Source organism: Carassius auratus, linkage group LG28B (assembly GCF_003368295.1).
Source record: "Carassius auratus strain Wakin linkage group LG28B, ASM336829v1, whole genome shotgun sequence".
Taxonomy (NCBI): Eukaryota; Metazoa; Chordata; class Actinopteri; order Cypriniformes; family Cyprinidae; genus Carassius; species Carassius auratus.
The window spans coordinates 1,195,509-1,220,532 of NC_039293.1; the positions used below are offsets into that span (position 1 = coordinate 1,195,509).

General features: G+C 35.3%; 1 protein-coding gene across 4 annotated transcripts in view; it reads left to right on the forward strand.

Moving 5' to 3' along the window:
• The window catches only part of LOC113067670 (glucagon receptor), a 48,766-nt gene that overhangs the window by 19,021 nt on the left and 4,721 nt on the right, over positions 1 to 25,024 (forward strand). Inside the window, exons 2-14 of one of the 4 annotated variants that reach the window (XM_026240059.1) lie at positions 5,535 to 5,664; positions 8,700 to 8,806; positions 10,371 to 10,516; positions 12,304 to 12,400; positions 12,633 to 12,740; positions 13,595 to 13,698; positions 15,059 to 15,165; positions 15,339 to 15,507; positions 17,554 to 17,713; positions 17,852 to 17,912; positions 20,875 to 20,944; positions 22,494 to 22,582; positions 23,443 to 23,590. In XM_026240059.1, coding sequence (XP_026095844.1) covers positions 10,463 to 10,516; positions 12,304 to 12,400; positions 12,633 to 12,740; positions 13,595 to 13,698; positions 15,059 to 15,165; positions 15,339 to 15,507; positions 17,554 to 17,713; positions 17,852 to 17,912; positions 20,875 to 20,944; positions 22,494 to 22,582; positions 23,443 to 23,590 — 1,167 coding nt within the window. In that variant the 5' untranslated portion in view covers positions 5,535 to 5,664; positions 8,700 to 8,806; positions 10,371 to 10,462. The remainder of the gene's footprint in view (positions 1 to 5,534; positions 5,665 to 8,699; positions 8,807 to 10,370; positions 10,517 to 12,303; positions 12,401 to 12,632; positions 12,741 to 13,594; positions 13,699 to 15,058; positions 15,166 to 15,338; positions 15,508 to 17,553; positions 17,714 to 17,851; positions 17,913 to 20,874; positions 20,945 to 22,493; positions 22,583 to 23,442; positions 23,591 to 25,024) is intronic. The other 3 variants (XM_026240062.1, XM_026240060.1, XM_026240061.1) reach the window with 3 other exon arrangements.

Below are 25,024 nucleotides of genomic sequence, written 5' to 3' on the forward strand. Positions count from 1 at the left end.
CAGGCCATACCATATTTTGATGAGTTTGTTTCATTGAAACAGATTTAGAGAAATTTAGCATTGCATCACTTGTGCACCAATCTTCTGCAGTGAATGGGTGCTGTCAGAATTAGTGTCCAAAAGACATCAAAATAATGCACGTTATCCACACAACTCAGTCCGGTCTGAAGTCTAAGAAACAAATCCACCATTTAACTTCAAACCATTGCTCCTGGATCCATAATATTTACACACTTTCAGTGTGTTTATCTCCAGTGACAGCACTGCAGTGGAAAAAGAAACCCTAACAAATTGCTTCCACAACAAGAACCGTTTGAACACAATGGTGGAAATGCAGCTATTATTCAGTTTGCATAATGTGTGCATACACAGTGTGAAAACTACAGAAATATCAATGACTCATGTCAGTACAGAAAATCAGTTTCATCTGGTTTCTAATGGTGTTTCCTCTGCCCTCTAAAACCCACATTCATGTCACGCTTTCAGACAGTATTGAGACAACATGTTGTCAGTGAGTTGACAGGGCTGTCGATGCGGATTACATTGTTAACAGTACTATTTTAGGAGATGCAAGAATGATGCCTTATAGGTAGGTGTTCTGAGGTTAAGTCACCAACCAGTCACAATAATCCTCCAGTCCGCGCATTCCACTGCAACAAATACATGCGTTTGTTTTTCTGTCGCGGTGAGAACTTTACATCGACCCATATTGATTTATCCAGTACTCCTAAAAGTAACCCTAACAGTGGCTTTTTGCTTTGTTTCATTATTTGTATGTTAATTTAGCCGTTTTCCTTATGGGTACTGCTGGCTGCTCTTAACAATGTAGGTGGTTTCAGTTTTTACCATGCCATTTTAGTCCTTCCAGTGTTGGCAAAACCCAAGCCACATAAACACACACACACAGAGATTGCTTGTATCTATAAGCAAGTTCACTCACTCAGTAAATTGGTTGTTATTCAGGTGCAATGATTGAAAACCTTAGGGACATTTTCAAGTCTTTATCCCTGTGAACAGCTCTATAAAGTACCTAAGTCTGATCTTTGGAGAAAATGATTTTCTCTACAAAGTTCAGGCTTAAAGTTAATCCTTCTAAAGTTTTTGAATCAAAACTGAAAAAAAAAAACGCATTGATTTTGAGATGCCAGTAAATGAAGCATTGAACAGTACAGGGTTTCTGAGAACTCACATAAATAGAGTACACTTTTTAAAAGACTTTTAACAGACTCTAAAAAAAAGTGCACTTAAACGTCATTTTAAATGTTTTACTTTGAAGTACATTTTAAATAATTGTTTGTCATGCTTAAACAAGGAAAAAACTTCCTTTACTTTGATGTGGTGACTAACATACTTCTTAATTGTACATTTTCTATGATTCAAAATTCAATTTATATTTTATAACCAATTTTTTTGCATGTCATAAACATTACATTGTTCACAATTTTATTTCCATATATTCTCTTTTTAAACATATGCTAAAGTGTATCAGTCATTAATTCCTGACTAATTATTTTCCTATAGAGACCTGACAGTACAGATTTTATTTTATTTATTTATTTCATTTTTTTGTGATTAATCATAGAGGAATAACTTTTTTTTCATAAGTAAGAGGAATGGTGTTTTCTTGTGCAAAACTTGCTGCTCTAGTGCCAGGGTGGAGGATTTAGCATACGGTGTTCTTGGGTTTATTGACTAAAAAGTTAAGAGTTCTCCATCAAGTCTCCATGATATTTATACATTTTAAAAAACCATTAGTCATACCATTTATAAAAGTATCATCACCTCTTCTCAACAACCTGCCTGATTTTAGGCATAATTTTTGTTTGTAGCACAATCGCTTCAGGACGAGTTTAATACTTAGTGCTAGTGGTTTTGAAAACCCCTTTATTTTTACAACAGAAATCAACATTGTAATCCTCCTACACAACTGCTTTAGCCTGAGCTCTGTTTTCAATTTAAAGCAGTTCTGTAGGCGTATTACAGTGTTGAATCCTATTGTAAGTATGTTCACAAATGATGCTCAAGCTAACAAAAGCAATGAATCATATGAACAATTATTTCCATTTTTTGTTTTCTGGGTAAGGCATGCTGTTCATAGCTGAAGTTGTTTCAGCATGAAGCAATCATACATGTGCCTGTTTGTCCACTACATAGTCAGAGATCTGTAAAGACGCAGCATGACATACAGTAGTAGAAGAAAGTGGATGAATGAGGATTATAAATCAATCTCTTTCACAAAACCTAGTGTGCTCCCTACATAGGAATCCTTTTAGGCACCATAACTGCACTCATGAAGCAAAAGGCTTTTCAAAAAATACCTTATTTTGTTCTTTTGGCCAAAAGTTGTCAATAAAACCCTGTGAACACTCAGTTATGTTTTTTGGTTTGTTAGTTTGTTTTGTTTTGTTTTTAAATTGAACTTAGGGGTAGTATAAATAAAGTAAATAAAATGGTCCCAGTATAGAACCTTGGTGAATGCCACATTTTAAATGTACAGATATTGATGTAAAACACAATTCTTACTGAGAATGTTTTTTTGTTGTTGTTGTTGTTCAATTTCAAATTGTTCAATTCTATTAAAAATGTACTGTTTTACTCAATATTTATATATACTTTTGTGGCAAACAGAATTGCTACCCTGTAGAGTCAAAATCAGTTACTTTATGTAGGATGTTGCCTTTGTAGACAGTAGACAATAAGTAAGCTCAGTTGGTTTTGGAACAAAGCCATTGAGTCGCATCTGGGACATATCAGACTTGGTGTTGATAGAAATGGCATGGTTGAGTAGATGGAGTCAGCTCAGTCCGTGAGTATCCCTGCTGACACAGGCAAAGATGCAGTGACATTAATCTGAACCTCTGTGAAGTGACAGCATGTGGGGTGCAATGTGACAGGAGTATGTTGCACTGGCACTCTCAGACATTTCCTACCGCATTCCTCGCTGGCATACAACTGCGTCAACATGCTGGTTCATGACACCAGTATCTCTGAGCCCTCTGTGAGCTTCTAATCAGATCATAGGTCCCTAACTGTCATGTCTCAGTGGGAAAGAGGTGCTCTGGGAACTGCACTTGCTCTCTTATCCCAGTTTAATGGTGTAAAAGGGACAGCATTTTGGGGTCACACTGTCTGGCTGGCTGTTATCGTCTGCATGTTAATGTACTTTTTGAACTACAATTTAAAATTATACATTTACAATATTTACAACATTTTAAAGGTTTTGCTTTTTTTTTTTTTTTAATGCATACATTTTTCACAGTATGTGTTATACTTATTTTTCACAATCTAATAAATTCTGATATTTAAAATATCATTTTAAAGAACCACCCTTTGTCCTGTTATTTTACTAAAACATATTTCACATTAACAGTGTCCATGTTTACCAAAAAAAAAAAAAAAAATTCAAAAAGATTCACAATTCAGACTTTTAGTCTCAGAATATGCAATTATGCATTTATATTTAGTTTTTTTTTTTTAAGAACTTGAGATACTTAAAATAAATGGAAACATCAGCTAGAGAAATTCACAGGTTCAATGGCTGAGTGCCAGCCTCATTTCACTGGGAAAGAGGTATCAGTGCACCTGTAAATCTTGTGCGTATTTATCTATGTATAAATGTCAGATCTCAGTAAGTTTGACTGCTGCTGTGGTATTAAACGTTCCACTAATTAATTTGTTCAAGTTTGGGTCACTAAGCCCAGATCTCACCAAAATGGCATGGCTGTAATTACATATGTGTCTATTCACCCTCACTGGGCTCTTCAGAGGGGCATGAGTGCAGCCCTGTATTGTGCGCTTTAGTCAGAGAGGTTTGTTTGCTCTTTCATGACAGTCAGTGCTCCCATTGTGCAAAATGTCAGAATAAGAGTGAATGCTCGATGCGTTGTCAGCTTTTTGCTTAAGAGGCAACCATAGTCACCTCTGTAATTACCTTCTCTATTGAATTTAAATAATATTAAACAATGAAAACCTCTGGGAATAAAAATCATCACTAAAATGGCAATATTGAATGATTATTGGTGCACAGTTACTGAGACCACTTCATATTATTGGTCGTGCTTCATATTATTGTGTTCATGTTATGCCTGTTACTTTACTTTACATTACTTTTATTATACTGTTATACAGGCCTACTACTGTTCAGACATTTGGGTCAGTCATTTTATTAAGAAATGAATACTTTTATTTAGCAAGGACACTGATTCATTATAATTGACAATAAAAACTTTTATTAAACTGGTTAAATACTAAATTGTATTATTATTTCTTAGCTAACGTTACACTTGCTTGAATAGCTACCACTACTTAACAATTTATCTTAACCAACAGACTAGAAATTAAATCAACAGACATTTAGAGTTAAATGCTAGCTTAACTTCAGAGCTTACAGAGATGTGCATGCTGACAGATGTGTGAATGAGCAGCTGAAGTGGAAAAAAGCCCCGTGGGCTGCTAGCATAAAGCTAACTGTGTGTTTTGTCTTTGAACAGTATCTCATTATCTACAGCCTTTGAGCCACTAGTCATTATTTTGCACTTTTCACACCAAATTTTATGTGTGGCCTTTGGGTTTGTTTAATAAGCTCAAAACGCATCTGTGACAGTTGCTTTTTTTAAGCCATTGCTGGCAGAGATTGATTTAAAGATATGATTTGAGAGTTGGCTAAAGTTGCAGCTTTAGGTAGGCTCATGTATATTTCTTTGTTTTTTCTTGTTAAGCAAGATTAGCCTAATAGGACTCAAGTGCTATTCCTGGGCAATATTCCTCAACTTCCTTCTAACAGCATTCCAGAATGTGCTTGAGGCGAGGTCTCAGGTGTTGAAACTGTCACACAGTGTTAGCGCTGTCTGGGGCAACAGTGGTGGGGGATGAATTTTTAAAGTGCCTCTGGTGCACATAAACTTTCCTGACCCATGGCTGAATTTTAATTTGCTTAAACAGCTCATAACAAAATGGATCTATGGTTTGTTGCTTCACACATTGAACAGCTAAACTGCTAACAGCTAAACCTTTTTGAACAGCTAAATTTACCTTTTTCCCCTCAAATTATACTTAATATTAAAACAAGCATTTAAAGGATAGTTCACCCAAAAATGAAAATGTTGTCATTAATTACTCAGAATACAAATTAAGATATTTTTACAAAATCCAAGAGCTCTCTGACCCTCTAAACAAATCAATAAAACCTATAATAATTTCTGCAGTAAATAAAGCAAGCCAGTTTGTGTTCTATGCATAAACAATAGAAAATATTACATAAACTTTTTTTTTTTTTTTACATATAGTAAATGTGATTTGCTTTTAGACAAAATCAACAAACCAGATTAAAACAATGGTTTTCAATTAGACAAATATAAAAATCCACTTTAAATAATTTACATGGTTATTTAACTTTTTATTTTTTTTATTTTATTATTTTTTTTAGTGTACCTAACCTTGACATGCTTAGCCAGTTGGTTTGGTTAATGAAAATACTGGCAGCACAACCTAATGTCCATATGGTAATTCTCTGTCTGTGTGTTTGGGTTTAACAGTTGACCTCTTCTCCCTGGAGTTTTTGACTGTGCCACACATACCTAACTAATCATTCTGATGGATTTCTGCAGGACGACAAGAACTTCAGATTTAATGCCTTTTGTGATCTATTGGAGGCATTAGTATATGGTGAGCATGGTGTGTGGTGGCAAGTGTGTTTTTTTTTGGGGGGGGGTGGTATGGCAGACACAATTTTATTTTGGTAAAATCACCTTTAATGAAAAGACTGCTCATCCCTCCAGATTTAAAAAATGGTTTGCGGGTTTAAGACAGAAATTTGTCTTTCTCTAAATATGAAAATATGATAAATATATAAATATGAGGTCATCTGTAAGACTGAAATTAAATAAATTATGACTCAATAGAATGTTTTTGTTCTATGTTTTGGTCAGGGGTTTTGCAGTAAGTTTCGTGATTCTGAAACATGAATGTATACCTCTTTGTGCTTGTGTCCTGGAGATGGATGGAAGTGATTTCTAAGTAATGCAGCCCAGCTTTCGGTTCCAAAGCTGGCAAGATCTTAACATTCAGATTTGGCTGAGAGATACTAAGCCAGTTCTCCAATTCAGTTTCATAATTGTAGCATTTAAAGTAAACAGATGGAAAATGAAAAAACACCACATGAGTGTGAACTGAACATGAGATGAAACCAAAAAACAATCCCTACTGGGCCTCCAGAGAGAAATGTAAAATAACTAAAAGATTTGTGACAGCAGGTCTGACTGCAGGGATCAACAGAGAGATTTTTTTCTTGTGGCTCGCCAGCCTGTATATTTTACTTGCCCTACAAACATTTTCACTGATCCAACCACAAAAACAAACAAACAGATAAACAAACCAAAAATGTATATATATGAAATTTTTTGTTTGTTTATTTTTTTGTGGTCAATAAAATCAATATATATATATAGAGAGAGAGAACATATTCTTGTAAGTATAATAAACATAATACAGTAATCTAAAAATAATAGACCACTTATCTCCGCCTACTGACATAAACACGAGTAATCATTGCAAGACGTACAAGAATGCGTGCTTATCAGACGGAATTTAAACTTTGACCAAATTAGCCGAATTAGAAGTATTATTTCCTGATAACATGAAAAAGAAACAATGGCAATAAGTACAAGCAGAGGTAATATTACAGTGTGATAACTTTAGCCCTCCTGCTCATGTTCTGATGCTAACAGAGGGATCTGCCTGTTCACCTCTTGATGCAATCATCACCATGGGGGGTAATCTGGTCAGAAGTGGTCGAAAGTGGACAGAAGAGACAGATTAAAATTGAACTGTTGCAAAACATTCTGTGTGCAAAGGTGGTTTAAATTGTGCATTTCTAGAGGGAGTCAGGCAGTAAATGCTTATGATTACATTGAGATGGAATTATTTTTAAATACTGTCCAATTGTTGTCCTTTTTTACATTAAATTTTTTTCTGGAGCGACCGTATAATTAGTCTTTTGTATTCACCACAAGAAGATGAATGAATCATTTAAGTGAATGTCCCAGCTTGCACAGAGACTGGAACAGAATGGAATTTGAAACGTTTTAGCCAAAAATGTTTCCATGGTAAAGGTGTTTTTTGCAGAAACGTTTCAGATTTCGTTCTGTTCTCCGACTACGGCTGAACTATGGGTGGGATGTGGATCGATAACCAGGTGAGTAACTGTTACTACACTTTGAGATGCCAACACATGGATGCCTAGTGAGCTACCTTGCTGCTAACGCCATAGGAAGCATTTTACTTGAAACAGAACCCATCCAACAGTTTGGATCATGTGTTATTTAATAACCAATAACACATCACTGACTCAAAGGTCACGTTTTTCTTGTTTTTTTGAAGCTTTGATTGTGTTTACAGTGTGCAATATAACATGTGTTCATGTTTCGCGTGTAAAAACACAGTATTTTTCACACAATTCACCTATCTGTATACCGCTGTTTTCACTGTCATAAAAACGAGTCCCTCCTTCAGAAATACCTAACGAGTTCTGATTGGGCCAGCGGTTCATGTGTTGTGATTCGACACCAGCTTAGAGCATGCTGTCCTCCTGGAAACGCACGTGCTGGAGATGATTCTAATCACAGAACACGTTTACTGATGAGATGAGCATGAAAATCACATTCAATTTTTCGCACAGCCCTAACATCTAGTTAACAAAGCTAAACAGTGTTGCCCTTTGTGTAATAAGTTACAGAAACTGTTAAACGCACCAACTTAAATAATAAAATACACTTACCGGTTTTGGTCCAGAAACAAAACCTCCTCCAGACAAAGAGGGAACTGCTCCATCTTTCAAGAATAATCTTTGTGCGAATTCGACATTAAACTGATTGAGATTTAGGAAGCTGTCCTTAGCAAAATGTGCTGCACATAGTTTTACATGTGGATTATTATTTTCGGGAACCAAGTTAAACATAAATTGTAACCATTGATTTCTAAGTACTGCGTCTCTGGGAAGGCCAAACAAAGGTGACTTGACTCCGAGATGAAAATAACAGGGTTTCGACGACATGGCGACAAACACACTCTACAAACACACTCTACAAACGCAGCTCTTCCTTCTTCTCCGTCGGACCACGCCCCCTTTTTTGTGTATTCCTGTGGGTGGAGATAAGTCAAAAACTGTTTTAATGACATCATTACTGCAGGAACTAGATGGATGTAGTCCAAACTGGTCGTTCGCTGTAGGCGAACTGAATGCTACACCTTTCACAAAGTTGTCTATGACTTTTCTAATAAAACAAGATTTTTATATATATATATATATATATATATATATATATATATATATATATATATATATATATATATAAATATATATATATATATATATATATATATATATATATATATATATATATATATATATATATATATATATATATAAATATATAACAAACATTAAGCTGTCGAATAGAGTCGTATTGTAGAATATTATTTTGAAATCCATATTCATCCAGTTTTTAAACTGAGGTTGTTGCAAGCCATTCTGGGACTGCGTTTTACAAGTTATCTTTCCTATGATACATTCGAGGGTTAAAAATAGGAAATTATGTAACCATTTACTCACCCTCATGTAGTTCCAAACTTATGACTTTCTTTTTTCTGTGGAACAGAAAATAATTTTGAGAACTGTCTCAATGTTTTTTATATCCATACAGTGGAAGCCAATGGTCATCAAAACCGTGTGGTTAACAGCGTTGTTCAGTAGATCTTCTTTAAAGTCCACAGAAGCAAGAAAGTCATTCAAGTTTAGAAGAACATGAGGGTGAGTAAACAATGACAAAAAGTTAATTTTTGATATGCAACCTATGTAGGCCACCTTCTAGGATTTTGTCTGTACCTGTACTGTGATCATATCTGTTACCGTCGTGTTCTGTTCTAACATCTCTCTCTAAACCATGTGAGTAATTGAGCTGGATGTGTTGTAAGGGCTAGTGTATCCTGTCCGCTGCTATCTGCTTCATCACGTAAGCAAGAGCTTGGAGCAAAGACAGGGACATGGTCAACAGTCTGTGACCTTCCTTTGCCCAGAGGGCTCTGAAGAAAAGGGGGATAATTAGCATGTTGTTTTTATACTGTAGAGCAGTAGTCCAGGTCTTAATTGCACTGCAAACATTCCTTGTTCTTGTATGCTATCCTGATTGCTCACATTCAGCAAACAGTCAAATTAGTTTAGGGAGCCAATGAGGCTCACACCGCTTGCCTTATTACTCGACATGATGTTTGCAGCTTTAATCGGTGGAAAAAACCAACAGTGGGGGCATTCCAGTTTTGTTTTAGGAGTACAGGTGGGGAACATGACCAAAATAAAGTCATGTTACGAGGTATTTTATATTATGCTAACTGTATATATCCATCGCCTAAAATTCAGCCAAACATATTTTAAGCATTGTATATTGATGCAGTAATGCCTATTTTTAATAGTTCATCTTTGGTATTTTAGTCAAATTTAAAATGCAAAGAATTTTGTGAATTTTGGCAACCATAAATAACTGTATAAACAATGTAATGTAATAACAATAAATCACTTTAATGAAGCTGTCTGCTGTCTTTTGGAAAGAAATGAATAGGAACATTTTAATTAATTTAGGACCAATTAAAGGTGACAGTAAAAACATTAATAGTCTTTTTTTTCAAATTAATAATGTTTGATATTTGTTTCTTTCATCTAAGAATCCTGGGCAGGGGGTGGGGAAGAATTAAGCACTTTTTAAGTAAAATTTGTTAACACTAATAGCAACAACAACAACAATATTAAATGTTTATTGAGCAGCAAATTATTACTGTACAATGTGACTGTTTTTACTGAATTTTTGATCAAATAAATGCAGTCTTGGTAAGCATGAGAAACAAAAACATGAAACATTCTTGACAATGAAAACAAATCTTAGTTACACTTTATTTTAAGGTGTCCTGGTTACAGTGTATATTTGTATATGTATGTATTTATACATTCAAGCACTGAGTAATATAAAGCAACTACATGTACTTTCTATATGGTAAGGATTAGGGTTTGTCTTAGGGTTACTTCCATGTTGTTATCGTAATAGAAAGTACATGTAACGTCTAACAAGGATATCTTAAAATAAAGTGTTACCAATTTTACTATCCCCAAACTTTTCAGTGGTAGTGTATGATTTAGTTTTCTGCTTTGTGAGATATTTAAAAAATAGCAACTGGATTTTACAATGATATATATGACATTCTACCATGTATATCACCAATTACATTATACAGTACATATTATCATAACGTTCAGCTTTATGTAAGGGTGCACTTGCTGTTTGATAATGTGTTAAACTCTTTGACTCTTTCCATCTGTGCTTTAGGCTGTGTGGTGATAGCTGAAGCCTTCCTATGAGGTGTGCATACTGGTGTGGACCCCCAGCTCCCCTCCCAGTGCCAGCAGCAGGACTAAGGGATGTCACAAATATTCCTCCTTCTGACCCTGCTCAGTTTCTCCTCCTGCATCCAGGTCAGAGCTTATTCCCCTTCCTCTTTTTTTTCTGTCACTCTATTTTAAGGTGACCAGCTGACTGTGAAAAAATCTGCACAGTTACACATGTGCTCATTTTTGTTACTTGCGTCTCAATACTCTGAAGAGGAAGCGGCGGTTTCACTTCTTTATATAATATTTACTCTTACCAATATCAGTTTCAATCATTTGTTTAGAGCAATCGGACCAAAGCTAAAAATGAATTATCTGGACAAATGGCGCTCTGTAAAGACGTGGGCCATGGCTCGTATAATCAGGCTTGTCCTGATTTTATTTGGACATCTGCTCACCCTACTGTCTCCCTAAGAGGGGCATGATAGGTCCTGCTTTACAGTATAGCATACTTTTAAGAAGAGTACTTTTTATAGAAGTAATTTACTTCAAAAGAATGTACTTAAGTGTGAGCTAAATGTTATTTGCAATTAAATGAAAATACATCGTTTAATTTTATTTTAAATGTAAGTTGAACTTTAGAGTGCTTTATTGACTCACTTGAGCAAAACTGAAGTACATCTTAAAACTAAATTTCATAATTCTGTTGTCTTTCAAATATGGTTAAAGTGTGCTGACGAATGTACTCACTAGCATTTATGCTGAAAACAAAAAGTCATTTTTAAATATTTTGTGTGTATATCATCTATTTAAATATATAATAAAAATAGCACAAGCACTTTAAATCTTTTTTTTAGTCAAATTAATGTCAACACATCAAAATACAAGTGTACCGCTAAAGACAATAAATACATATTTTTATCTTTTTCCTTCTTCTGTTTAAAAAAATTAAAAACTATATCCACATGAAAATGCAAAAGCATGCTATGAAGCACTGTCAAGAGCATGCCAAACCAACAGGTGGCGATATAATCTCAACCGTAAAGCCATGTTGGCCAATCAGAAGCCTGAAAAAGTTTCCAGTAGGTGGAGATTACAACACAGGCTCCGATGTCACAAGCCAAAACACTGGTTTCGCTGTCTACATGATAACACTGCAACCAGAGTTTTTGAAAATAGGTGTTTTCAAAAATGTTTGGTTTCAGTAAACTGGTGCTGCATTTGCATGTGGACGAACAGCCTTTTAGACTGCATTAAACTAACTGAGACTTGTTATAGCACTTGCATATCATTGCTCTTTTGTTGATTTTGATTGCTTCCAAGTCACTTTGGATAAAAGTGTCTGCTGAATGTCTAAATGCACATGTAATGTATGTAATGTACATTAACATCAAGCCAGATAAATATATAAATAAATCTGAAAACACATCTAAATGTCACACGCACCGCTCAACTCTTTTTCGAGTTTTCTTAAAGTAGGAGCAATATGCAACTCACTGAAGATTAGATTAGCCATTAAAACGACATATTTATGTGAGAAAAAAAGTAAAATAAAAACAAGAACATCACAGAGGTTCATAAATAGAGCCCTGTATTTTATGGTTAGATTTCAATACCCCCCATACACCCAAGGTAAGTGACGCAACACTGCTTTGTTGTTTGTAACGGGATGTTCTCTAGACTCCATAACCCGATCTGAACTGTGTTCTTATTCAGCCACTAACTGATCTAATGCAGAACTGTTTGTTATTTATGAATACTGCTTGAATGCTGCTGTTATGATGCTTATATAATGTCTTTTAATCACTATTTACTTGGAAGGAACAGCCTTGATATTGTTCTAGCTAAATTGTGTCTTATAGGGAAAAAAAATTGAATTGTGATACTTAATTCATGTAAACTTTTCATGCGGTCTTACTAATTGGCTCTTGCAGGTGTCATCAACTACATCCCTCAAAACTTTGATGGCAAGATGGATGATGTACCGAGATGAATGTTTTCGAAATATCAGCAGAGAACCACCGATGGCAGGTGAGTTGTTCAGCATCCTTCCACAAGTAATGGAGTCACAGTCATGTGTAAGTTCAGCAGGGGTCTTTCATAGACCCTGTCAACAGTCATGATGAAAGTGCACAGTGCTGTTAAGGGATGTATGTTGGGAAACACTGCTGAGACCTCTGATTAGGGGTCATGTCAAATACTGATCCTGTCCTGCACTGCAAACAGAGCCGAGGAGACTTTAACATTAATGGTTGTTTTCCAGGTCTTGTGTGCAACAGAACATTTGATAAGTATGCCTGCTGGCCAGATGCACTGCCCAATACTACAGTGAGTGTGGCCTGCCCCTGGTACCTGCCCTGGCACAAGGAAGGTAAGACCGCTGCTAATATTATATTCACATTGATAACATTTCTAGGTTATATTTAGGGTTAGGTTCCGAAACCCTGTACCATAATGGTACCTATGTGACCGATATGTTCTAGAACTGAATCAGAACGCAGATTTCAGTGCCTCATTTTGGTGCCATGCCTTAAAGATCTATTGAAATATTTGTCCTCTGGTTCTCCGAAACGGATGTAGGAAGCATCACCTCACTGCACGTGAAAAATTATTTCCAGACTGGAAAATGACACAAAATGATCGGTCTGTGCAAGAAACTGAACAGTTTTTATAAAGTTTTTTTGGATGTCCTGGGGGTAAGCAGATAAACATCAAATGTTTAATTTTTGTGAGAACTATCCCTTTAAGTTTGTAACATGATTTTAACAGTTTCAGCAGTCAAAAGACTCCAAACCCCTTCCTTCTAATTTAGAAAATTAACAATTAGCGGTGTTATTTATGGCATTTATGTATGGCTCTAACATTTTAATAAACACAGTTGTTCACATTGCATAAAGTAGGTTTCATTTTCTTTATGAAAAATAACATTTTATATTCTTTTCATGTTGGGGTGAAATGTTAGCTGAGCATGTATTGACAGGTTGCACACTATCTATGAGTATGTGTAAATCTATGTCCATAATTGTGAGGGAAAACATTTATCATATGTGGCTGCACTTTAAACAATGCACTTCTTTTAGCTTAGCTAGTTTAACACCACATGAAGTATATTCTATAATTCACATATGACATTCTCTTATGCATCTTGTGTGACCAAACAATCTCTGTGTGTGCGCGTGTGTGTGTGTGTGTGTGTGTGTGTGTGTGTGTGTGTGTGTGTGTCAGTCCGACATGGGTTCGTGTATCTGGAGTGTGATGCAGACGGACAGTATAGCAAACAGAAGAATGCCAGCGAATGTCTATCACGTGACCCCACACAAATCAACATGGTATGTAAGAAACAACACAACTCTTTTGAGGCAAGATGAATAGGTGATTGTTACAGTATATTAAATATCTTAAACGTGTTAAAGATGAATTATGTTAAACTACTTTTAAAATCTGGAAAGAGATTCCCTTGAAAGTGATCATATCAAACATGTTTGTTTTCTGTGGAATCTGCAGACTGGCTCTAACTTCTAGCAACTAGTGTTGATCTGCCAACACTGTAAATAAAGCTAAATCATCATGTGGTGTATTCTAGTCTTAATGCAGAGTTCATTTTTTACAATATATATTTTTTAATATAGTCACTATTTCATAGTGTGATATTTACTCAGATGTAATTTGGCCAGCAAAAATCACAAACATGTGAAATAACAAAAATGTATCAAACTATATCAGACAATACTTGAAAAAAGTCAAATTTTGTTTAAATGTTTATCAAACATTTATCTATTTACATTTTAACCCGCTATATAACATAACATAATTTTACATAAATGTATACTTTTATTGGAGCACCTAAACTTACCCACTTCTGAACAATATAAAACACGTAACAGGCAAATATAAGTGTAGTCACAGGATTTTATTACAAAAACCTAAAAAAAACAGTATAGAAGTATTACAAATAAACCGTGTTGCATTCCAAGTCTTCTGAAGCCATACGATATCTTTATGCGAAGAAGAGAATAAAACATAAAATTTAAATCGCTGAAAATGATCCCGCTCCCTCAATGTACTAACATCTCATTCAAAAAGATACTTCTGTATTTTAGCATAATGCAGTCGGTAACACGACAGACAAGAGGCAATAACATTTCACAACCAAGACTGATGTAAGGCTTCATCTGTCGCTTTTTTACTGTAATATAAATAAAACTGTTAGGACTGTTAACATTGAAAAATCACACCCCAATATATATGCAATAATTGCAAAATTATAAAATTTTATCATAATGATAAAATTCCCATTGCCTTTCCCGTCAGCATATTGATGCCAAAAGTTTCTTATTTAAAGCAATGGAGGACCCTGCACATTGAAAAATTACACTAAAGGGGAACCCTGTGCATCAAAATGTGACCAAGGGGTCCTGACCAAGCATCAGTATGTGACGAGTTGGGACCAAGAATGTGTTCACAAAACTTTCTTTCCAAAGACTTTCAGTGGATAAAAGACTCCATAACACATTTTATAAAGTAATGAGTTTAAAAAAATGTAGGACCTTTATATACGGTTCATGCCAAGGTCAAGTCTGAAAGCCTATCCCTCACAATCTCATTTCTATCCACCCTAAATTAAATATGGTGTTCACCTGTGCATTTGTGTCATTGTCTTAGCAGATGTACTTGTATGTCTGTGTGCAGCAACACTACGGACGGATCCTCAGTCAGTTCCGGACCATGTACACCATTGGATATTCCCTGTCTCTTGCGGCGCTGGTGCTGGCATTGGCTATTCTGGTGGCCTTTAGGTAACATTAAAGCCAACTGGGTATTTATTCCCTATGCTTACATTTTAAATTGAAAACGTGTTTAGCACCAGTCTTTGTATCTTTGTTTGTGTCTGTGGTTAAGAAGTTAGGCATCTTTGTGTGAACGGTGTAATGCTTTTTGACTTTTATTCATTGCACTCTGATCCCCGCAGGAAGCTGCACTGCATGAGAAACAACATCCACATGAACTTGTTTGCCTCCTTCATCCTGCGAGCCTCTTCTATTCTCATCAAAGATGCCATGTTGGAAAGGCCTGATGGCTTCCATGTTGGTCAGGACATCCCCACAGAACTGGAGGTGGAGTTGCTGGTTAAAAACGAGGTCCAATAACTTACTGTCTTTCTTTGTTATTATTGATATTAAAAGATTATAAACTACTGTACTACCATTCAAAGGTTTGGGGGCAGTAAGTTTTTTGAATGTTTCAGAAATCTGTACTGCTAAACTAAGAGGGCATTTATTTTAAATGGTAAAAATTCAAATATTTTTTTTAATAAAGCTGAATTGTCAGCATCATTACTCCAGTTAGTTAATATTTTAGTGAGTTATGGCATATACAACTTTTATCCATGTTAAAAATTATTTATGTAAAAAAAAAACAATGCTGAAAAATTGCTTTTATCTGTAGTATATGATTTGTTTAAAAGGGTCATCGGGTGCCCATTTCCACAAGTTTATATGATTCTTAAGGGTCTTTCAAAGTCTGTAACATACTTTGGCTGAAATTTCTCAATGGTAGTGCAAATCAAAACACGTTTTACCCTGTCAATCAGCTCTGCACACAGTAACTTGTTTTAGTGCATGTTGCTTTAAATACTAATGAGCTCTGCTTGCTCCGCCCCTTTCTTCAGTGGGGTGACAAGCCATTCTATGAACTTTACTTTAGCCATGGAACCTGCTAATTAGCACGTTATTAGGAAAGGCGATTTGCAAAGATTCATTAAAAAAAATAAAAAAATTATACTTACTTCTTTTTTAAGGGAATGATTTCCGCGAACATAAATGCTTTTAGGTAGATTGGGGGGTGCATTCCCTTCAAAAACAAATTCAAACCACTACGTCTTCAGCGGCTCAGATGTCAGGAGAATCAATGGCGGACTGATGACAGATCACATTTAGGGGCGGGTCTAAGGAAAATGCCAGTGTCAAATAAACAATCGTGGGAGGGTTTGACGTCATACAGCCAAGAAGCTGAGAACGGTTTGATTTGAGAATATTATTTAGAGATAAAAAAAAAAATTAATCACTGAGTGGATTTTTGTCATTATAGGGTGGATGTGTACAAACTCATTTGTGACCCTGGAGCACAAAACCAAGTCTTAATAGGTTTAGGTTTATTTGTAGCAATAGCTAAAAATACATTGTATGGGTCAAAATTATGAGGACATTAAGTAAACATCATGAAGATATTTAGTAAATTACCTACTGTAAATATATCAAAACTTAACTTTTGATTAGTAATATGAAAGTTACGTGGCATACTGCCTAGTATGGTGACCCATACTCAGAATTTGTGAATTCTCAGAATTTGACCCATCCAAAGTGCACACACACACACACAGCAGTGAACACACAAACCATGAACACACACCTGGAGCAGTGGGCAGCTATTTGTGCTGCGGCACCCAGGGAGCAGTTGGGTGTTGGGTACCTTTCTCAAGGGTACATAAGTCATAGTATTGCCGGCACGGGACTCAAACCCACAACCTTACGGTGAGGAGTCAAACTCTTTAACCACTAGGCCTCAACTTCCCTGTCGTCATATGCATCGCTAAGAACTTCTTTGGACAACTTTAAAGGCAATTTTATCAATGTTTAGATTTTTTTTTTGCACCCTCAGATTCCAGATTTTCAAATAGCTGTGTCTTGGCCAAATATTGTCCGATCCTAACAAACCGTAAGTAATGGAAAGCTTATTTAATCAGCTTTCATTTGATGTATGCATCTCAATTTCAAAAAGATTTCTTTCTTTTTTTGTCACAAAAAAAACTAACCATTTCATTGCAAATTTTTCACCATGTGTTTGTAATAAACCCTGACAGTAGTTTAATGCCAAAAGAAGGTTGGCACTGGTGAAAGCTGTTAGTAAATCAGGCCTTTAATGCTTCAAATATTTTTATGGAAGATTTCTTTAAAAGTTATTTAAGAACAACAACGGAAAAAAAGACTTTGTTCTTCAAACTTTTTATTCGAATATGCTGCCTTTAACCTTTAAAGTATGTTGTAAATGACCAGGAATATTCCTTTAAATGTATGTTAGTATAGATTAAGGTACCTATTTACTGTGCAAATAAATCTGAATGGAGGCGGCAGGTTAAAATTTAGCCGAAAGCTTGCAGTGACCCAAAAACAACATGTGCGTTTCAGACGGCGATCGGCTGCAGGGTTGCAATGGTGATGATGCAGTACAGCATACTGGCCAACAACTACTGGCTGCTGGTGGAGGGCATCTACCTGCACAGCCTTCTGGTCATCACAGTCTTGACGGAGAGGAATTACTTCGCCATCTATCAGTGTATCGGCTGGGGTGAGAGGTTCAGAGCTTTTACGCCGTGAACTCATTAACAGGGTTTAAGAGCTTCCTCATACATAGCATGTCCAAACAGAGCGGGGCAGATGGTTTATGCCGCGTGTCACAAGGTCTCTCTTTCTCTTTCTCCCTCAGGTGCCCCTCTGATATATGTGTTGCCTTGGGTGATCGTGAAGTACTTGTACGAGAATGAAGAGTAAGTTCTGGAGCCACGTGGGATGGGTGTGTTTGCGACTGATGAAAGCCAGCACTCGTCAAACAGTCAGTGTGTGTTTTTGCGGCTGGAGAATTGGCCGACATCAGTACTCTGTCACTGTAGCTTTTGTTTCATAACAAATCAAATGCATAAATTGTGGACACAAGCTACCCAGATACTACAGTATGTCAAACGCTGTGATGCTAGGCAGATTTTCAGTCTTTGTATGATTAACGAGTATTTAGCATTTTTATATATCTTCAGCATCCACTCCAGCTTTTTCGGTTTGGCTTGTAGCAGCCAACATATCGCATTGTGCGTGTAAAATCTCATAAATCGTTCACTCGGTCGCTGTTATTGTTGGAAGCGCTATTAAGATGTAAATTTATTTTAATGACCCTTTAATGAGTGCTGAGGTTACATATTTTATAGTATCTATTTCATCTGACTGCTGCACACAATTCCCATAAGTTAGTCTGCTGTAATACATCAGATGTATTGTAAGTACTGTAGCACATTCGTAATAAGGTGTGTGAAGAGAAAAAATAATAATAATTTGTATCTTAAATGAAAAATGACGTTTCCATATGGTATTTATTAAACATGTTTTTTCTACTACTCTATTAGAACTTGATGATAAAGCTAAAATATCTATATTTTTGTATTTTTCTGCTTTGGAAATACTTTTGGTCAAATAGCCATGCGTTTGCCTGCATATTTTTGTACTAACATAATTTAATTCATAAAAACTCACATTAGAACATTTATTGTGTGATGAAGCTAAATGATTGTTGAATCTGAATTTTTAATCATTTCAATGAAACTAATTTCATGGTTCATGAAAATTAATCGAACATGCTTATCTAAAAATTACAGTTGTAATGCTCTCAAACTTATGTCTCAAAACTAATATAATGTACACTCTAAAGTTGTCTAATTGTATTAAATAGAACTTAAAACTATAATACATTTTCACTTAACCTGAAAACATTACATTCAATTCACACTTTAAAGGGATAGTTCACCTAAAAATTCCAAACCTGTATGAGTTTCTATCTTCTGTTGAACTCAAAAGAAGATATTTTGAAGAATGTTTGTAACCTAACTGCTAACGGTATCCATTGACTTCCATAGTTTTTTTTTTGTTTTTTGTTTTTTTCATACTATGAAAGTCAATGGCTACTATTTGGTCACTAACATTCTTCAAAATATCTTCTTTTGTGTTCAACAGAAAAAAAGAAACTCATACAGGGTTGGAACAACTTAAAGATGAGTAAATAATGACAAGATTTTCATTTTTGATTGAACTATTCCTTTAAGGGTATTAATTCCATTATAAATTATTTCTCAAAAGGAATAGCCCAGCCCCATTTCTATAGTTTTTCTATAGCTCAGCAGCAGGCACAGAGACTGACATAAATCACGTAGTTTTTATCTGGGGCCTCACTTTAATGTGTCATGGCCTACTAGGGCTTTAGGACAGGTTCATACTGTCCCACACTCATCACCCCGTCCATCCAGCTGAACTGACCTGTCCTGAGCAGATAAAAGAATCACTCTTTCCCGTTGATAAGCTGTGTATTATCCCCATTCAGACAGCATGTCATCTGTCATGTTGGTTTTTTTTCCACACTATCACTACAGATACTGAGATAATGCAGCATTTTCAGTGCATAGGTTCTCTGTATGCATTGAAATACTACTATAGTTGTCAAAATGCAAAATGTGCAGTATGCAACAAAATGGCACACTGCAATGCACTTGCTTTGACCTTCCATTTTCAGTGTGATGAATGAACTGGAAGTAATATCAGCCACAATTTTTAACATCTAGTTCTCTATGCATTATTTAATCGAACTGCCAAAAGACATTTTATGTACAAAATTGGAGTTAAAAATACATGTAACTGTTCTTACATTAAGATGATGGCTGGATATTATTAATGATGTAGGCTACTGAATTAAAACAAATAGGCATTATGAAGTCATGTGACAGTATTCAGTAAAAAATAAGATAGTGTTCCTTTCTGAAAATGTTTCTCCTAATTCTTCATTTTCTTTGAGTGCTGTTGAATGTGTTGTTATTCTGGCTGTATACATGGTGTGTTACAAGTGTCCTTGTTACGTGTTGCATGTATTTACTAATAATAGTAAATTATGCCTAATTGCAAGCAGCTTAAACCAAACCCTAATGAGTAGCCCTAGTAAGTACATGTTATTTACTTTTACTTAGTGCTTAATAATTTAAAATGTTAAATACATCTTAAATGTTAAGCATATTGAGACTATATTAACCCTGCAAAGCCAGAAATATACAATAATAGTCAGAAAAATAAACCTTTAGACAAAATATTGAAAAAAATCTCAAATAAAAATGTGCATATGTGATTTGTTTTAATAACACATTTGATGCATAAGCAGGTTTTTATAGCTCATGAAGCATTATATAGAGAGAATATGGACCTAAAAACTTGGAGGAAGAAACCCATCAGCTTTATTCAGATGCCAAAGCTGAGAAAAACAAATGGTCAAAACGTAAGATGAAATTTTGATAGCTTGTAATGTAAATCAATGAGATTTATTAGCAAAAAATAAAATTAAATCAATTGACACAATATTTCACATAGATTTGTATGTCTAGTAGGATCATATTTAAATGTTTCATTTTATTAACAAAGCTACTTCATTAAAAACATATTAACAAAAAATATATATATTGCAATGCAATACAATGATGATTGAGAGATATACAAATAAATGTTCCTCAAAAGCCTGTTCTATCATATTTGATCACATTTAACATGTATTTAAAAATAAATGAATGGATAATCAAATAAACCTACGTTGTTTCAGTAAACATTGTTTAACCACATTTTGTCTGTATTGAGTATATTTACTGAATATAAGTAGGCCATATATTTGCTCCTTTACAGTGATGCATTTGATCTCTTGTTGTCGATCAGATGCTGGGTGCAGAATATTAACATGGAGTACTGGTGGATTATTCGTTCGCCGATCCTGCTGGCCGTGTTGGTGAGTGAGAGTCTCGATCCTTGATCCCTCATCAGCCTCTCTCAGCTGTACTTATCTGCCCGAGTGTCCCAAATTCAGAGCACTGCTAATGACACTTTACCTCCACCCTTGAAGTCAACATGAATTCAGAATTGCTTTTAAACCTTGATTATCTAGGAGACTGGTGATTTGGACAGTAAAGCGAAGGAAAAAGTGGGAATGAGTTCAGTATACACAAACACAACCACTCCATATACAGTATGTCATGTGCTGATATCACAATTCCCAGTCAATCAATCAATTCACCATCAAACAAGGCCATCACATATATTGTTTTGTCATTGAATATTCACTTTTACTTAGAAATTAATCAGATTATAGTAAACTCTAATGCAGACTCAGACTTCATATGTTTCCACAGCTTCAGCGACCCATGTTTGAGAAGGAAAGGGTTTAGAAATAAACAGGAGCAATTTTTGCTTTTAATATATATATATATATATATATATATATATATATATATATATATATATATATATATATATATATATATATATATATATATATATATATATATATATATATATTTAATATATATTTTTACATACATATACATATATACAAATAAATGTTGTAGAAGTATGTGTCATTGATCATGTTAATTTACTAATGCTAACAAATGAAACCTTATTGTACAGTAGTGTGTAATCAAAAATACAATAATAAATAAATTGGTATGATTAGTCTACATGAAAATGAATGTAAATTCAAAACTAATGTAATTCAGTAATTACATTTTCTGTTCTGCCATTCCAATTTGGCAACCTGTGGCCATTTTCAATTAAAATTCACATTCATGAAATAAAAAAAGCCAATTCTGCCCATTTTGCCCATTCTTTACACCCATACCACACACATAGTAAGAATTGACCCAGGCTTGACTATTTTCTGGCATAATCGAAGGAATGTGAAGAACACAGTCAGGTTAAATATTTCCGTCTATGCACACACCATCAAACCCAATTGCATTGCATCTGGGTCAGCATTAAACACAACATTCAAAACAGTAAGTAATTTCCATTATGCACGAATCATAGCGCCATATGATGTCGACTCTCATTACATCAGGAAGCTACTACACAGAATATGTTTTAGGGTCTACAGCTATGATTTTAAAGAATTACTTTCCCCCTCCTCCAGTGTCTTATTTCCACATGACTGTGTTGAAAGGCACAATACTGTGCAAAATTGTCATACATCCATAATGCACACATTGGCTATGAGGTGCAGATGAGAATTTTACAGTGTGCAATGATGTTTCTGCATATCTGTCAACATCTCAAGTGTTCCTGTAGTGGGCAGGAATTCCTATGTTTGAATTCTCCCAGGGCTAGACTGTACGAATGCCATTCCCTAACTCCGCCAAGATCGCTGACTTCCTTCCCCCTAGACTCCTTGCTGCCCCAGTCCCTCATTTTGAATAAATTGTTCTGCTGTGAGGAAACTGAGTCAGTTTTGCATAATGGTCTTAACCAAGACTATTCTCTTTTTTTTCTCTCTCTCTTTTCAGATTAACTTTTTCATCTTCATACACATTATCAAGATCCTTGTGTCCAAACTGAGGGCGCACCAAATGAGATATTCTGACTACAAACTCCGGTGGGTGTCCTACAGTTAAAGGGTTAGTTCACCCAAAAATTAAATGCTTGGCATCATTTATTCCAAACCTCTGAGTTCCTTTTGCTTCAGTGGAACACAAAATATGTTTTGATGAAACACACAGTGAGCTGTCAATAAATGCATTATAAAAGTAGCCCATACAAGGTTTAATGAAGTCAAACAAAAGCTTTGAGAGAACATTTAAATGGTTTGCATCTCAATTGGTCATGAGACATGAAAACCAATTGCATTTCTAACATTGACAGCAATGATGTAATACGGTAATGCGCCATGTCCACTATACTTTAATCATTTGCATGTATTCGTGAAATAGATTTGAGACCTTTTCACTCTGTTCCCCACATGAATAAAAATCTTGTACTTTAAACTGTAAGTATAGAATAATATTATACCTAAACTACTCTAGAAAGAATGAAAATCAGACAAGTTTGAAGTGACATTGGGGATAGTAAATAATAACAGAATTTTCTGTAACACTTTACTTTAGGGTCCAGTTCTCACTATTCAGTTGCTTATTAGCATGCATATTCCTGGCATATTGGCTGGATATTAGTACTCATAAAACACATATAATTGCCCTATTCTGTTTGTCTATGTTTTAGATCCCTTAATACCTGTACCTGAACTTAACAACTACCTTACTAACTATTAATAAGCAGCAAAGTAGGCGTTTAATGAGGCAAAAGATGTAGTTAATTGTTAGTCAATTGTGAGAATTGGTCCCCAAACTATACAGTGTGACCAAATTTGTATTTTGGGTGAACTTTGAGCATTTACACAATGTTGTGCATTTGTTTCCAGATTAACTGTCTATCTTTGTGTTTTTCTTCCGATTTAAGGCTTGCCAAGTCAACACTCACCCTGATTCCGTTACTGGGGATCCATTCGGTCCTGTTTTCATTTGTTACTGATGAGTCTACCTCACATGGTGCTCTATCCCTGCGCCTCACAAAGCTATTTATCGACCTATTTTTCAACTCCTTCCAGGTCAGCAAGTCTTAATAACCAAACTCGGAATATTAGATTTGTTTTCATTTCAATTAGTGAAGTTTTAGTGGAACGATGGGACAATGAATTTACTTAATTTCAGTTAATTGGTCTAAACCATTTTCAGAAAACTGAAATGGAATCTAAAAGGCACTCTCAAGTCAATTCAGTTTTGAATGCCGCACAACTCTGACCCTTGTTAGCAGATGCATAACAAGCTCAAAACTGTTCAGAACAAGCTCAGGTATAATAACAAATAAAAAATTGTTATGTTCTTGATATTCCACGCCAAAATCTCCTTAAAAGCCCCATATGCTGCAAATTAGCAATGCATTTTAAATGTCCCTTGATTGGGCAGCAGCTTTGAAAAAAATTAATTGACATTCTGTAGCTTATTTTACAGTGTCAAGACTAATTGTTTTAAGGACGCAGATGCTACAAATTGGCTGACTCACCCTTTGACAAACTGGTAATGACACTCGAGTGGAGCGCAGCTGCAATGTGTCGAATTTTTATCATCTGCCTGGAGGAATTGCCCTGATGAGACTTTTCACATGCGTAAAGATTCAGAGTAAGGGAGAGAATAAGTGAGGCCATAAGGCTTGACTGTTATGTTTCCATCTGTCGACACTTCATCCTTATTGACTTTTGAATATCTCACTGCAGACAGCACTAAATTGACTCGTTCAAAGTGTCAGGTTTAGCTTATTCGCAAAATAGACTGATTATTACTTTTATAGATTTCTGAGAGCACTTTGTTTTTATTTATGTTTGACTATGAACAACCTGAAAGAGTTTAGCTCAGCTTTTGAAGTAAAATCAACTTTTATGCAAAGAGACTTACAGTACAGTCATGATATACATTTGTGCTCCCTGGGAATTAAACCCATGAACTAGTTGAGCTACAGAAATTGTATGGTATTTCCTGCAGAAAGGAACAGCTTGAATTGCAGATCCAGGGCAGATTATGATGGTTAGTGTTTGTGAGTTTGAAAGTAGGGTCAGAGCTAGAACTTTAGTTATTACTTTGTGATCAACTAAAGATGTTGACCAATGAACAAGACCTACTTGGGTAAATCACGTTGTGTGGTCTAACCTTCTGGTGAATTGATTGATCAAGAAAGTCTTGCCAGCAAAGCCAGTTAAAAAGCCTGGTTGGAAAACAAACATCCTATTGGGACCAGCATCTAAAACACAACATTAACCAGTGATCAGCAAAACTGCGGTGTTTTTCCCAAAAGCATAGTTAGCCATATATGATCACAAGTTCCACTGATCCCAAGGCTATAGTTCAAATAAACATTCACAAACAGCATTACAAAGTTGTGTGGTTAGCTTGTTGTTAGCATTGCATGGACTAAAATACATAATGCTATTGAGCAAAATAAGCGGGATTACATGCATTACAGTTTGTATCTGTCATTCCATATATGC